Source organism: Globicephala melas, chromosome X, assembly GCF_963455315.2.
Source record: "Globicephala melas chromosome X, mGloMel1.2, whole genome shotgun sequence".
NCBI lineage: Eukaryota > Metazoa > Chordata > Mammalia > Artiodactyla > Delphinidae > Globicephala > Globicephala melas.
Window position 1 is genome coordinate 56,625,508 of NC_083335.1, and position 17,487 is coordinate 56,642,994.

The 17,487-nt window shown below is 36.4% G+C and overlaps 1 protein-coding gene across 1 annotated transcript in view; it reads right to left on the reverse strand.

Moving 5' to 3' along the window:
- APOOL (apolipoprotein O like) overlaps positions 1-17,158 on the reverse strand; it is a 125,441-nt gene extending 108,283 nt beyond the window's left edge. Inside the window, exon 1 of the mRNA XM_070044681.1 lies at positions 17,093-17,158. Coding sequence (XP_069900782.1) covers positions 17,093-17,107 — 15 coding nt within the window. The 5' untranslated portion in view covers positions 17,108-17,158. The remainder of the gene's footprint in view (positions 1-17,092) is intronic.
- Between the last annotated feature and the right edge of the window lie 329 nt (positions 17,159-17,487).

The window sequence follows — 17,487 nt, forward strand, 5'->3', positions numbered from 1 at the left end:
TGGGGGGGAAGTCACCACAACATCCATTGAAAGAATAGAGAAGTAAATGTGGTATATTCTTAGAGCAGAATATTACGCACAATGGAAAGGAATGAACTAGAGCTACACATACAAACATGAATAAATATCACAAACAATGCTTTGATAAAAACAAGATGCAGGAGAACATAAGCAGCATAAATAAAATTCATATAACGCTTAAAAACAAGCATAGCAATGTTAAATACAAAAGTGAGGAGAGTGGCTATGGGGAGTTCAGGAAGCAAGGGGAATGCAATCAGAGTTGGAAGGATACACAGGAGGCTTCAACTGCACTTGCAGTGTTCACTAATACCTCTTTGTACATTGGTAATATTTTACATTAAATTTAAAAAATCATAAAGTATTTTGGATCTGTTTCAATGGCTTTTGCTGCCTTCAAAATAAAATTCCAAAATAAAATAAAATAAAATTCCAACTTATCCTAGCATTCAAACACTCCACCATTTTCCTATTTCTAATCCAATTGTATCTTCTATAAGTAAACCCAAATTAACCTTTCTGATTTAGTCAGCCTGTCTTAAGTTCCTAGAACATATAACAATGTTAACCCAAAGCCATTGCTGACAAGCTAACTTCTTCATTCTTAGTAAACTAAATGCTACCATTCAAGTTCTGAGGGGCCTTATACTATCATAATATATGTTGGTTACTTCTTGAATTGCTAAGGATTTTTATATATATTACATGTTTTATTATTTAAATATATGCTGTCTTATATTATCCATTGCATGTGGATATGTCTTCCGTCAACAAAACAGTAAGCTCCTTTAGATCAGAAATGATGTTGTAGAATTTGTGCACACCTGTACTGTACTTGGTGTGTAATCAATACTATTTCAGCAGTCGAACGGAACTTGAGGCATTTTGTAGAGCTAGAATCCTCAGATAATTTAGGTTTTAATACAATAAGAAATTCCTAAATACAAGTTCATAACAGAGGTTCAGGACAAATCAAACACCCCATCGTGGAATGATGTTAAAGATACAGTCCTAAAAAAAGTAACTACATACCTCTATTTGATAAGGAAGCTGAAGTGTGATTACCATGATATAAAATCTGGTATAGGGCACAAATAAATATTTCCTTTACCAGTATAAGGTGCAGATTTTGGAGTTGGGGGTTATTTTTGTTTTTAAAGATGAGAAACCTCAATTGTTCAAAAGAAAAGCAAGTAAGAAGTATAATTTAACAACTCTGAGTCACAGGCAAAATCACAAAGAATACTCTCCTTAAGAAATATTATTTAGTTTATGTACTTTCTGAGAAATATAATGTAATTCTCATCTCTTTTACTCCTTATGTAATGCGTCTTTCTTCTCTGGCTAGATTTTCTCTTTTTTTCAGAAGTATGGAAATGATGTGTACCAGGGAGTGGGATGTGTTTGTGTGTATGTGTGTGTGTGTGTGTGTTGTATTTATTTTACATGAGGTTTTTTCTGATTCTTAGATCTGTGATTTGATGTATGTCATTATTTTTGGAAAATTCTGTCATTATTTCTTCAAATATTTCTTCTGGACTGCAGAAATATTATCAAAAATATCAATAAAGGTTCAAACTTCAAATCACTAGAAGAGTCATTCTTTAAAGAAAATTTTTTCAAATGAAGTTTTGAAAACAATGCATGTTAACATTACCCTTTTAATCAATTATTTTAAAATCTATAGTTATGATAAATTTCCCTCTAAATATATTTAAATATAAGTACCTAAACATAAAAAATTTAATCTTATAATTGCTTATATGGGTGTCACAGAAAGCACTCATTCATTCATTCAACAACCATTCAAGTGTCTACCGTATACTCTATCTCAAGAGCCTGAGAGACTTGAGATACAAATATGAATAAAACATGGTCCCTGGTTTTAAGGAAACTCTCAACTTAATGTGGGAGAAAAACACAAAAATAAATGCAATACATGGTTTTAAGCAGTATAACAGAAGTGTGTACAGTGGGGACACAGAGAAGGAATTGATCTATTCTATTTAGGGGGCAGAGATAAGGAACATATCCTCATTTTCAAGTATTTCAAAGAGATGGAAAATTTTACCTATAAAGGACATAAACTGCCCAGTCTATGAAGGCCTGGGATAATTTAGGATTTAACCATGTACTATTACTTAATTAATATTTCTCCAACCAGGATACTTTGTTCTTAAGGGCAAGAAGTCTAAAAGTTATTCGAAGTTTTAACTCAGTCAACAAATACTTCCTGAAGAAACACTATGCTCCAGGCAGGTGCCCTCTTAGGCCATGAGGGGTATAAATATGCAAAGACATTGTTCTTGTCCTCAAGTATTGTATAATCTCTAGTGTGGGAGTCAGACAAATATATCACCAGTAAAGGATGATAAAAGTATATGATGGAGGACTTCCACTTATGGAAAGATGAAGTAGATATACTTTTTCCAATTCTATCTACTGAGTATAGCTCAAAAGCCTGGATATTATATAGAAAATAAGTACAGGAAGACTCTGGATGGTGCAGAGAAGATGGCAGACCAGTTAGAGATGACAGGACCTGAGGAATGACATGGCAGTGAGGTCCCTGGATTTTCTTTTTGCCTCATATGTCTTAGACTGGGTGCTGGAGAAGCTAGCAACACAGAAATGGCAACCAGTGAAGACAAAGACCCAAGAAAAGCCTGCTCTCTCTAGCCAAAACACCAGGAAAGGGGCAGCCTAGCAAGACACAAAACTTTTATACAACAGCCACTCTACTATAGCCAAACACCACAGACAAAACTGAGGCCATAACCCCACCCACACAAGCAAAGCCTGAGGGGAGAGCCTACACTTCCCCTCTAGCTCGGCTGAAGTAAGGTATTCTAACACTCCCCATCCCACCAAGGTAGTGTTAAAGAAGGTAGAACTTTCATCTCTGCCAGGTGGTAATGAGCCCTGGCCCCCAAGATATTAGTGGAGACCATATAGGGAACATGAATATCCATCACCACCTGATGTTAATGAGGCAGACCCTCCCCTTCCCTGCTAAGGTGGTATCTGAGAAGGCCTAGTGGAGAGTCAGGATTTTCATTATCATCAAATGGTAACAAGGTCACTCCCCCCCACTGCCCCAATAGTGGTCATTAGTGGGGAGCACTAATGAGGTACTCCTACCTCTCCCAGCCAGGGTTGTAAAAGCAGAAGCCTATGGGAGACCTAAACTCCCACTCTTCTCCAGGAATAGCAAAGGGGCCCTCCTCTCCTTGGGTGTCAAGAGACTGAGCAGGGAACCTTGACTTCTACCCTCCACCTGGTAGTAACAAAGCAGCACTGCCCTTTCCTTTGCCAGAGTAGTGTTAGAGGAAGCAACTGAAACAGAAGTTTTGAATAAGATTATATTATAATATCAAAACATACAGATATTAATTGAAAACTACTCATTATAACAAGAACCAGGAAAATCTCAACTTGAGTTTAAAAGGACAATAGACAAATACCAACAATGAGATGACAGGGATGCTAGAATTATCTGACAAATATTTTAAAGCAACCACCATAAAAATGCTTAACAAGCAATTATAAACATATTTGAAGCAAATTAAAAAATAGAAAGTCACAGCAAGGAAACAAAGTCTTGGCAGAGAAATACAAGCTATAAAGAAAAACCAAGTGGGTAATTTAGAACTGAACAATACAATGACTGAAATAAAAAACTCAATGGATGAACTCAAAGAACCCAAAGAAGTTCATACCAAGACACATCATAGTTGAAACTCTGAAAACTAAAGAAAAAGAGAAACTGTTGAAAACAATGAAAGAGAAACAACATCTAAAGTATAGGGGGAAAATGATTCAAATAACAGCAGATTTCTTATCAGAAATCACAGAGTCCAGAAGGAAATGGCACAACATTTCTCAAGTGATGAAAGAAATGGACTGTTAACCTGTACTTCTATATCCAGACAAGATTTCCATCAGGAATGAAGAGGAAAGAAAACTAAAAGAATTTTTCACCAGCAGACCAACCCTAAAAGAATGGTTAAAGTAAGTTCTCTAAAGAGAAAGAAAATGATAAAAGAAGGAACCTTGGGACATCAGGAAGGAAGAAATAACAGTGGAAAGAGTAAAATTATGGATAACTACAAATAAAATAGCTATTCCTAGAAAAATCACTAAAAGAGTTATACAGAAGATACAGCCAAAGTACTACAGATAAATCAAAATGGAGTTATAAAACAGGTACAAAAAACCCATAGAAAAACCCAGGGAAAAGAGAAAGCAGTAATCAAAAGAAAGCAGGCTATATTAATATCAGGTAAAGACCAACTCAGGACAAAGAAAATTACCAGTGTCAGAGACATTTAAAACGATAAGAGGACTGTGATAGACTGAATAATACCTTACCCTCCTGCAAAGATTTAGATGTCTGAATGCCCAGAAGTTGTGAATATGTTCCCTTAGATAGTAAAAGGAACTCTGCAGATGTGATTAAGTTATAGATTTTGAGATAAAGAGATTACGGTAGCTTATCAGGGTGGTCCCGATGTAATCATGACTGCCCTTATAAGGATGTTGAGGGATTTTTGACTATAGAAGAGGAGTATTGAAGTAATGCATCATGTGAAAGACTTGACCAGCCACTGATGGGTTTCAATATGGAAGAAGAGGTCATGAGATATGGAATGCAGGTGGTATCTAGAAACTAGAAAAGGCAAGGAAATGGATTCCCCCCTAGAACCCCCAGAAGAAATTCAGGCCTGTCAACACCTTGATTTTAGCCCAGTGAAATTGATTTTGGACTTCTGACCCCCAGAACTGTAGGGTAATAAATTTGAGTCTGTGGTAATTTGCTACATCAGCAATAGGAAACTAATACAGCAGTCAATCCACCAATAACCAGTTTTTCAAAAAACTAAACATAATTACCAAAGAACACAGAAATCACACTTTTGGGCATTTATTCCAGTGAAATGAAAATTTATATCCACACAAAATTGTGTACATGCTTCTTCATAGTAGCTTTATTTGTAACAGACCCAAACTGGAAACTTGCATTTGGTTCTTGTATGTAGTGTGAGGAGCTTGGTGAAACCTCTCCCTCAAAGAGACATCTTTTAAACTAGTCAAATTAGCAAATTCTCTGGATATGGATCAAAGGGCTTAAAACAAATTGAGATGCTTCTTTCCACAAAATCTACAGAACATGGTAAGAAGAGTGGGAGACAGTTGCACTCAACTTAGAGCCTGTAGCCCTCTCCCCTAACCAGTGCTGTGTTATAGAAGAGCTATTCTAGAAAGCTCTCCAGCAGAGTGGTAACTCCCATCTTCCTCTGAGCTAAAAAGAGGTATTCTAGGTGGATTTGGCAATTGGTGAAAACTGGCAGATACCATACATACTGATTCCCCATCCCCAGATCCTGCTCCATGGAGAGGATTCAGGAAAGCAGCTGGTGAAAATTCCAGTCCCCTATTCCCTCATATCTCTATGCTGCTAAAGAGCTGTTCTGATACTCACAGTACCTGACTGGCACAGCATAAAACATCCACTGAATACAAGAAAAGGCAGTAAAGAAGGAAGAGAAGAACAAAAAAGACATGAGACATAAAAAATGAAAGCAAAATGGCAAAAATAAATCCAATCACATTAATAATTACATTAAATCTGAATGAGTTAAACAATTCAATCAAAAGACAAAGATTGTCAGATTTTATTAAAAAAACAAAATCCTGTCCAAAGGAAACACATTTCAGATTTAAAGATATATTTAGGTTAAAAGTAAAAGCATGGAAAAAGATATACCAGGAAAACAGCCACCATAATTTGACTTTGAGACAAAAATTGTTAATAGAGTTAAAGAGACATATTGTAATGATAAGAGGGTAAATCTATCAGAAACATATAACAAGTATAAACATATATGCACCTAACAACAGAGCCACAAAATACTTGAAACAAAAACTGACAGAAAACACAGAAAGGAAAAGCAGAACAAACAGAAAACAAAGAACAAAGAAAACAGAGGGAAAAAATAGACAATGTAATAATAATAGTTAGAAAATTCAATACCTCATTTTAATAATGAATTCAACTAGGCAGAAAGTCAGCAATATAGAAGATTTGAACAACAATATAAACTAAGTAGACCTGACAGACTTCCACAGCACGCTTCCACCCAACAACAGCAGAATATACATTCTTATTAAGTGCATATGGAACATTCTTCAGGATAGACCATACAGTAGGACAGGTCTCAAAAGATTTAAAATTGTACAAACAAAGCATGGTCTCTGACCACAACAAAATTAAATTAGAAATTAACAATAAAAAGATCTGGAAAATTCACCAGTATGTGAAAAATAATTAAAATACAAAATACTCCTAAATACCAATAGGCCAAAGAAAAAAAGTCACAAGTAAAATTAGAAAATACTTTTGAGTCGAATGAAATGAAACAAAATAAAAACAAAAGACACCAAAACTTATGGTGTAGTGAAAGCAGGGCTGAAAGGGAAATTTATACATAGCTGTAAATGCTAAAAAAAAAAACCCCTCAAATTAATAATTTAATAATTTACCTTAGGAAAATAGAAAAGCAAACTTAACCCCAAAGCAAGCACAAGGAAGGAAAGAGTGAAGATTAGAGTGGAAATAAATGAAATACAGGAAAGAAAATCAACCCAGAAAATCAAAACAACCAAAAGTCATTTCTTTGAAATGATCAAGAAAATTGACAACCCTTTTGATAAGGTAACAAAGAAAAAATAGAAAAAAAAGGCTCAAATTATGAAAATTAGTAATGAAAGAGAGGATATCACATACTGACCTTACAGAAATAAAAAACATTTTAAGTTAATACTATGAACAACTATACAGCAAAAAATTAGATAACTTGGAAGAAATGAACAAATTCCTAGAAAGACACAAATTACCAAAAGGATGAAAGAAGAATGGAAAATCTGAATATGTAACCAGTAAAGAGATTTAATTAATAATCAAAAATCTTCCTATAAGGAAAGCCCAGGCACAGACTGCTTCATGGGTAAATTCCACCTAAAGTTTAAAGAAGAATTAAAACTAATCTTTCAAAAACTTTTTCCAAAAAATAGCAGAGGAGGCAACACTTCCCCTCTCATTCTATAAGGCTAGTACTGCCCTGGCACCAAAACCAAAGACGTCATAAGAAAACTACAGACCAATACTGTTTATAGATATAGATTAAAAATCCTCAATGAAATAATAGAAACTGAATAAAGACACATATAAAAATAACTATGTATTGACCAAGTGGGATATATTAACATATCAAGAATGCAAGGTTAGTCTAACATACGAAAATTAATCAATGTAATATACCATATTAATAAAATAATGGACAATACATACATGACCATATCAGTAGACATAGAAAAAGCATTTGACAAATACTAGTACTCTTCCATGTTTTAAAAAAAAAACTCTCAACAAACTAGGAATAGAAAAGAACTTCCTTAACCTGGTGAAGGGGGCCTACAAAAAATCCCACAGCTAACATATTTCATGATGAATAGCTGAAAGCTTTCCCCCTATGATCAGGAACAAGAACAGAATGTCCGTTGTCACTACTTCTATTCAACATTGTACTGGACGTTCCAGTCAGGGCAATTAGACAATAAAAAGAAATAAAAGGCATGCAGTTTAGAAAAGAAGTAAAACTACCTCTATTTACATATGACATGATCTTGTATGTAGAAAATCCTAAGGAATACACTCACTCACACACACGTACATGTGTGCACTCAACTATTCAAGCTAATAAACGAATTCAGCAATGTTGCAAGGTACACAGGATATAAATCAATATACCAAAATATATTTTATTCCTATTTGCCAGTAAGGAACACTCTGAAAATGAAATTACAAAAACAATTTCATTAACAAGAACATTAAGAAGAATAAAATAGGAATAAATGTAATGCAAGGCTAAATTTGCAAGTCTTGCAAGACTTGCAAAATAAGTGTAAGACTTTTAGACTGAAAACTACAAAATATTGTCGAACAACATCAAAGACCTAAATCAATTGAAAGACATCCCAAGTTCATGGATTGTTAGACTTAGCATTGTTTAGCATTGTCAAGATAGCAATACACCCCAAAGTGATCTACTGATTCAAGAGAGTTATTATCAAAATTCCAGATGCCCTTTTTTTAAATTGGCAAGCTGTTTCTAATATTCATATGGAAATGCAAGGAACCTAGAAAAGTCAAACATCTTGAGAAAAAAGATCAAAATTGGTATTCTCATCAAAGGAAAATTTTTTTTTCTATTTCTTTAATTTTGTATCTAAATGAGATGATAGGTGTTCACTAAACTTACTGTGATAATCATTTCATGATGTAAGTCAAATCATTCTGTACAACTTAAACTTATGCAGTGCTGTATGCCAATTATATCTCAATAAAACTGGAAGAAAAAATCCTGTCAAGGTCACTAATGAAAGACAAGAAAGAGTAAGGAAATATTCCAGATTAAGCAGATCAAAGAGATATGATAAGGAAACATAATGCATGATCCTAGACTTGGATCCTGGCCTAGAAAGGAAAAGGAGACATTGTGCAGTGGGTGAAATTTGAATGGCATCTGTGGATTGGATGATAGTGTTGTATCAGTGTTAACATCCTGATTGGGAGGCTTGCACAAAGGTTATAGAACCGTATACTTCTTTTTGAGGAAATACACAGTGAAATATTTAGGGGTGAAATAGCAACATGTCTGCAACTTGCTCTCAGACTGATCAGAAAAGGAATAATTATAATAGAGGAGAAAGGGAGAAAATGTCAAAAGTTAACAACTGTAGAATCTGATTTAAGGAGATGAGTTCTTTGTACTCTTCTTGCAACTTTTCTGTAAATGTGAAATTATTTCACAATAAATTATACTAAAAAAAGGACCAAGTTAGAGCACTCACATTTTCCCATTTCAAACTTAATAAAAAGCTACAGCAATGAAGACAGTGCAATACTGGCATAAAGATAGAAATATAGATCAATGGAATAGAATTAATTGAGAGTCCAAAAATAAACCTTACATTTAGGGTCAATTAGTTCTTGACAAATGTGCCAAGACAATTCAATGGGAGGATGAATTGTCCCTGCCAGTTACATGGCTCTGTGAATTTCTGTCACAAGAGCTCTATTGTGAATTTTGTCACAGGGGCCCAAAATTTCAGGTTTTGCTATAGGCAGAAATATAAGTATAAAAATACATCCCAAAGTTAAGTGCAAATATTGGTTTTCAATTATTTATGCTGTTCCTTTCCTTCCATTAGTCCAGATGAGTGAATGGATATAACGGTATTTTCTCTGCTTACAAAATTAAGTTCTGTTTAACTCTACTGGCTCTTTCATGATAAACAGAAGGACTTGTGTTTCAATTAGACTAAGGTAGAGTAAATATTTTGCTTTAACCATATTTTGATCAGTACCAAAATATGCCAAAAACAAATTATAAAATTATTTACCTAGTAAAGTAATACTAGTCATTCTTGAGGTAGAGGGAAAGAATAAGAAATCTAGGCAGGGGTGTATAATCCTCTCACAGGAAGAGAAAGCAAATATTTGAAATAAAAAATACAATCTACCACCACATGGCAAGTAGCAGTTCTTAACCCATGGTAGGTGCTTAATACATACTTGTTGAAGAACTAAATGAATGAACTAAAATGAACAAATATTATGAAGCAGCCTTATGTTCTGTAGGCATTTAAACTACTTCTTCCTCTTTTCTCCCATAGTAACTTTTAGATACCTTTTATTTTGAATACAACTTGTGTTTACTTATCAGTTTCACCCACTAGAGTCCATTCCTTGAGGACAGTACTTTGGTCTTGTTCTTCTTTGCCCTCCCTCCTTTATAACTGATTGATTAATTCATTCATTTCCTTTAATTGCCAAATTTCACTCTAATTCATCCACCATAGGTAGCTATTTTCAAATATTTAATGATTATCTTTTTGTTTGAATTTTTACAAAATGCATATTGTATTAATGTGTACATGTATTTTTAATTTTGTTACACATCTCATTTTTTCTTACTGTTTTCACAAAATAAATGGTGTATTACAGTTGTTTTGTTTCTTATCCTATTTTCATAAAACATAGCCTTTTATATCCATCTGTGTTCCTATGTGTACATATAACCCATTTCTTCTAGCTGCTATATAGTACTACATGATGTACATCCACCACATTTCACCTAACCCTGTCAGTGATGGACACCTATATTGCCTCAAACTCCCCATCACCATAAAAAAACACTGCGATGAATATCCTCCTATAAGTGCCCTCATGAACTTGTATATCTTTGTGATATACACTCAAGAACAGAATTGCCATGCCATAGGACATGAGTATATATTTAATTTCACTAAATAATATCAGATTGATCTCCACAGTGGCTGTACCTGCCAATACTCCCACCAGCAGTCCATGGGGGCGCTTACATTCCAATATCCCTAACAACATTTGGACTTAACCAGCATTCTATTTTCCTCTAGCTTAATAAAATGTTATCTCATTGTTCTAATATGTAGTTATCTGTTAATTATTTTGAGCATCTCTTCATGTGCTTATTAGTTTTAGTGTTTTCTCTTCTATATACCTCTTGTTCTTATCTTGTTGATCTTTGTATCCCCAATGTTTATCACCATCTCCTGCACATTATAGGCATTAAGATTTTTTTGAAAGAATGTATAAAATAAGAAGAATGTATGAAAATATAAAGTATTCACAAGACTTGTTAACAGTATGGATGTAGACGATTCTTTAAAATGATGGAATACAGCAGAAAAATCAAATGTGGTAAAGATAAAGGAATTTTGCACATGTTGAATTTGATGCACCTAAAGATATCGAATAGGAATTTGGATGTATGAATGAATGAGGTGAACTATAGAGCCAGGCTGAGGGGATATGACAGTAGCAGTTAGCCTAGTGATATGAGAAGTCCCTATTAAGTTTCAGAATGACTGAGAGAAAAGATCCAAAAACAGCCAGGCCAAATCTACATTAAGTATGCAACTCATGCCTTAGCTTAGAGTACTAATATCCATCAAGTCTATATAACTCAGGAGAGATTACAGAAGTGGGTTACATTTTCCCTGAATATGTTCAAATTATACTAAGCAAATTTTATTATCCACCACAGATTGCTACTTACACTGGTTGTCTCAGTGTATTTTTATCCGTGGGCAACCAATTTCCCAATTTAAATTACAAGATCTTAATAAGTTAGCTTTTAATAACAACTCTAAATATATCCTACCATATTTTCAACAACTGTATCACTTCTGGAAAGTATTCAAAAGTAAATTGTACCAGACCATGAACCCCAAAAGTATCCATCCATTGCCTTGTCCCTTCTAAGAAGTCTTAGAGCATCTGACAACTATATTGCTCCCTTCTGTGATTTCTAACATAGGTCACTATGCTGTTAACTACAGGACTGATGCACTGGCCAAAATTGACTGGACCAGGGATTGGTATCTGAGCCAAAGGCAGCCAACAAGAGACTGCCTTACAAAGGGGCCCGATGTACAATTTCTGCCTAAGAAGGGTATTTTGCAGTGGTTAGTGACTAGCCAACCTGATCAGATCTTCTCTCTAGGGAAGTCTGGATATGAAACATATAGAGTTAGCAGAAGCAGAAGTCATGAGAATGGTAACTACCAGAGTTGCTATGGTATCCTGAACGGTTCTTCTTGAGATTTGTTTAGCTGCTGAGACAGTTTCCTAGGCTTTCTTCCTAACCTATGCAACTTTCCAATAAACTACCACTTAAGATGACTTGAACTTGCCTCTGTTCTTCATAACCTGAAAAGCCTAATACCCTTTCTTCTCTAACCTGTATAAAAGCCACAAATTCTCGCCTAAATCAGTGGTTCTCGAACCTAGCAACACATCAGAATCACTCGTGGGCTTTTAAAATATTAAAATGCCCCATCTGGGGCGGGGCTCAGGCAACAGTACCTTTTCTAAGCTGCCCAGATGATTCTAATGCACAGCTAAGATCAGGAAATACTGACTTACATGCACCCATTATGCAAACATTTTAGGGTCCATGTCAAGCAATTTTTAATTTCCATATTAAATGAGGTTCACAGAACACCTAACAGCCACCTGTGAGGATGGCATCACAGGGAATAGCTCAGTCATATAGGTGTGGTAGGAGGCAAGGCACAGATCATTTTCACTCCATGGCATAAAGCAACATCCTGGAACCTATACCAAGTATGGTTAAGGATTTCAAAGCATACTTTCAAAGTTGCACTGAAAATACAGATGCTCAACAATGCTGAGTGGAAAGTGAAAAACTGATTTTGCTGGAGATAACCAACCGTCTTCCCAAGAATGAACTTCATTTGTTAGGTTCCAACTAATTTCTGATATCAGTCACATGAAACAAAAGAGGAAAGAGACAAAGACTAAAGTTGACACGAAGGCTGGTATTATCAAGGATTTTGAAACCTTTAGGTCTATGGCATCCATGTTCCTTCCCATCCCCATCATCCTTGACTCAAGTCCCAAAACACAATCCAGAGTCATGTATCATCTCCTGTATTCTAATTTCTACAGTGATCTGTATTTTCTCTTCACTGACCAAAGTTCCTGCTACTCCACCAAACTCCAAAAGCCCTTCCATTGTGTCTACCCTCTTCTCTCCTTGCCTGAAATGAAACATGACTGTCCCCTGAGGTCACTGCTTCCCTTGTAACTCTCAAGTGGAGGCTATTCAAAGTGTCTCAGGTATAGGAGGTAGAGTTTGTCTTCTTCTGATTGCCAATGCTGCTTCTAAGCCATTACTTCCCCAGCCTTAGGTAAAAATATCTGTTCTTGTTAGTGAGAAAGTGGAACAACTGGAACCCTCATGAATGGGAATGTAAATTGGTACAACCACTTTGGAAAACTATTTGGCAGTAGCTACCAAAGCTGCATGCCCTATGACCTGGCGATCCCACTCCTAGGTATATACTCAACAGCAATGTGCACTTATGTGCGCCAAAAGACATATACAAGAATGTTGATGGGAGCATTATTTGTAATAGCTCAAAACTGAAAATAATTCAAATGTCCATTAACAGCAGAATGGATAAATAACTCATGATATATTCACCCTCTAGAATATCACAGAGCAATAAGAATGAATGAACTAGCATACATGTGTAACGGCTGAATCTCAAAAACAATGTTGGGTGAAAGAAGCCAGACATAACAGAGTAAATACTGCCTTATTCCATTTACATAAAGTTAAAAATAGGCTAATTAATTTATGGTGGAGAAGGAGCAAAGGGGAGGGCTTCGGGGCTGCTGATAATTTTTTTTTTTAATTTGGCTGCTGGGTGAACAAGTATGATCATTTTTGAAACTTTACCAAGCTGCTTATGATTTGTGTACTTAACTGTATGTATGCTATACTTCAACTGAAGAAAGTTTTCATAAAGGAAAGAAAAGTAATTCTCCTTTGAGACTTACACCACCCATCTATTCTTCCTTAGCACCTGCCTCCTGGTCACTTCATCGCATTGAAGATTTAGGATACTGGTTAATAGTCTTCTTCTATACTCTAAATCCTGCCATAACTCTGAGTGACTTTAACGTCCATATGGCTGAACCACTCAAAAGCCTCACCTCACTCTTCTTTGACCTCACCTTTTTAGACCTTCATATTCACTCCACTGCAGTTACCCACTCCATGAGTATACCCTGAATTTACCATTTCCCAGAACTTGTTAATAGCTAAAATCATAAACTCAACAAGCTTTTCTCTGACTACAACCTCCTATTTCAGCTTTGTTTTCCTTACTGCTTTACTCCTGTTCTTTAAGCCAATAAAACTATCTACCACAGAAAACTTTTTGAGAGAATTAAATGAAATAATGTGCATCAACAGCGTAATACAGTGTCTGACACATAGGAAATACTCAATACATGGTAGCCATATTTCAATATTAAGTATTCTATTAGAAACAAGTATCTTTTAGGATGAAAATTTTCCTCAAATTCACTCAATCTCTGGCATTAATGAAATCTAGCTTTTGACACTACATTCCTCCCAATCCTTTTAAATGAAAGCCAGTCATCCAGCCATTCTCTCTGATTCAGGAGGTCAGGAGGAGAGATCAGTACAGTACTTGTTCTCAAGGCTAATTCCACATCAGTGTTCCACCATCACATTTGCTCAAAAAGTTCTTATCTCTCAAAATGTATGTAAACTATTTTCAGAGTTATCTACCAACTTTCAGGACTCCTTTCTACCTTATTCCTTGTTATTAATCTCTGGGGCTTCAAAATTAACACAGATCAGCATTTTTGTACCTAGGCCTCACAGATGCTTCCTCAAGCTTAAGCCCCACGATTCGAACTCAGACCATAGCGATTTCAGATCCAGATCTACCACTTATGACTGAGTGACTGTGGGAAAGTTACTCAACCTTTCTAAGCTTCAGTTTCTTTACCTTTAAAATGCTGGTAATAACAGTACCTAGATATAGGGTCACTGTGAAGCATAAATGCGAAAATTCACATAACGTGCTTAGCAAAATGCCTAGCACAGTAAATATTCAATAGCATAATAGCTGTGATCACTATTATTAATTCTTACCAGTTCTTGGCATATTTCCACTTGTCTCCAAACCTGCTCAGGTCTCCTGAATTTTTTTTTTCACCAGTTTTATTGAGATTTAATTGGCATATAGTCTCCTACTTTTTTAAATGAAAAGAAACTTTCCTGGAATTTGCTACCCCCAACTCAAGATTTCTTCCGTACCTTTTGCTGCAACATTTCTCTAAAGAGTAATGTACACCTCCCTTCCAGAGGAGGCAAGGAGTAGTGGAAAGATCAGGGACTTTGAAGCCAAATATATCTGTGTTTGAACCTGGTTCTTCCACTTGGATAACCCGGAGCAAGCACTTTTTATAAACCTCAGTTTTTCCATATGTAAAATGGGGATACTACCCATTTCTTAGGGTCATCAAGAAGATTAAACTGAAATAATACATGTAAAGCAGGTGGTCAAAGAAGGTGCTAAATGAATGCCAGTTTCCCACCCCTTATCCTTTCCCTAACCCCTTACAATCTAGGTTCTCACTCTACCACTTTACCTCACTTCAGTTCTTATTAGCATTGTGACTTTGGGCAATTTAATTGAATTTTCTAAACCTTAGTTTTTCATTTGTAAAATGGTGATCATTATCATCTACAACATAAAGTTGTCTTGAGAATTAAGTGAAATAACATATGCAAAGTATTTTAGCATGGTGCCTGGCCTTGCAGTAAGCACTTAATAAATGGCAGCTACCAGTGACTTATTAATAGCCAAATCAAAAGACTGTTCAACTCGCTCCTTCTACTGTTCAACTCGCTCCTTCTCTAGGCTTCAGTGACAACACACTATTCAGGTCTTCTTTTTAACCACTGACCATTCCTTCTCTCTCTGCACTCCCTCCATAATGTCTTTCTTTATTCTCTTCAACCAAGTGTGAACTCTCTCTTCTGAACCCTCAGATCACTTTGTACTTCTCCTGAGAACAAGGCACTTCCTCTACTCTGAATGACAATCATTTGTTATATGATACATCTCCACTACTTAATTTAATATATTTTATGTCCATTGCCTGGCACTTATTTATTCATGTAGAATTTATTGAGTCCCTAATATAGCTCATATATGTGCTAGGTACTAAGGATACAAAAAATAACATATTATAATTACTGTCCTCAAGTAGCTTATAGTTTAGGAGGATAGAATACACAAGTAAATAGTCTACTATTTACAGTATGATAAGTCCTATGGTAAAAGTATGCCCAGAATCCTCTCGAGCACAAAGAGGAGTTATTTAATCAGACTGGGGAGATCTGGGACACTATCTTGGAAAAGGCATTTTGTATTTAGCATACGGGGAGGCAGTACACAAATCCCTGTTAAATGAACGAGTGAAATATGAATAGGAACTAACTAGATGAGGATGGGAAATGGCACTTCAGGCCCAGAGAAAGAGCAGGGAAAAAAGGCTTGGAGTACAGATATTAGGAGAGTTCCTGAGAGACAGGAAATGAAGCTGGAAAGCCAAAGCAGAGTCGGCTCTTCCAGACATAGGAGCCTGACCTGACCCTAGAGGGCAGATGATGGAGTGCCAATAAAGATTTTTAAGTAGTGGAAGGGCATAATCAGATTTACATTTTAGTACTCTGGCAGTGCAGGGGGAAATTAATTCCATGAGAGCCAGGCTAGAGGCAGCGAGTCCAGTTAGAAGGGTGTTGTGATAATTCAAATAAATTCTGAAAGCAGAAATGGAGTGAGAATGGCGAATCAAGACGGATACTGAGCCTGAATTATTCATATTTGTATCTCCTGCAAGCAGTGCATTTTACACTTAAAACCCGCTACAAATATCTACTCGTAGGTATTTGTCTACTCATAGATATTTGTCGACTACTGTTACTGAAACCTACTTAGGGAACTGCAGCTTAGCAGCCACATGTGTCACTTCCTGTACACAGATTCCTAAGTAAAGGCACCTTTTCCCATTACAGAACTCAAAAGAAACTTAGGTTTGTCATTCAAAGCTGTAAAGTAACAACAGTGAATACAAACCCAGGCACTGCAGAGAGACTTGAGACGTCTCTATCCTGGTCTATTTCACCCGAAATAATGTTTGAACAAAGTCCTTCAAAGGGTCGTGAGGCCCCACCCTGTGCACCCAGACAAATGCCCAGGATTCTTTTCTCTTTGTTTCATCTCAAGACCCAAGTCTGTTCGCTGCTCGTCGCCTGGCGGGCCATTTTCGCCCAGCTGTTTCCCAGTTTTCACCCTGCCGCTGTGTAAACAGTCAACAGCAGGGGATTGAGGAGAGAGAACCGTCCCAGGCTGAGGAAACTCTAAAGAGGAGAAGCAGGTGTCTTGAGGCTTCAAACGTTAAAGATTCCCTGACCTTGCCAATTCTCTCGCAACCCCATCTCCACCTCGCCTCTTGCTGTGGGACTCCCTTCTGAAGTTAGGAGGATCCCTTCTACAGTTATCAGAGGGCTACCAGCATCCAGAGAAACTAAGCAAAGTAATTTTTACTTACCCTAACGGCCGCCATAGCTGTAGCGCTCTCCGCCCAGGTCTTCGCACGGAGAGCGGAAAGGGACAAAATAGCTCAACTAGGCACCGCTCAAAGTAGCCCCACCCAGTTCCGCCCCTCGCCAGCTGGCTCCGCCCTTTCTCCGCCTTCCTAGTGCCGCTCTAGGAAGTTGCACAAGTTGGCCCTGTTTCTCCGGGGAAAACGGTTCAACCCTGTGGTGGACTGTCGCTATCCCTGATAACACCTTTCAGAATATTCTCCATAGTCTATTTGAAAGTTACTTTGCTGGGTGCAGAACTTTTCATTATGTTCGTTTTTTTCAGGCATATGTGATTTGTCTAGTTGAGGACTTAAAATCCAAGTCCGGCTGCCTTAATAAATAACTGTATAGTCACAAA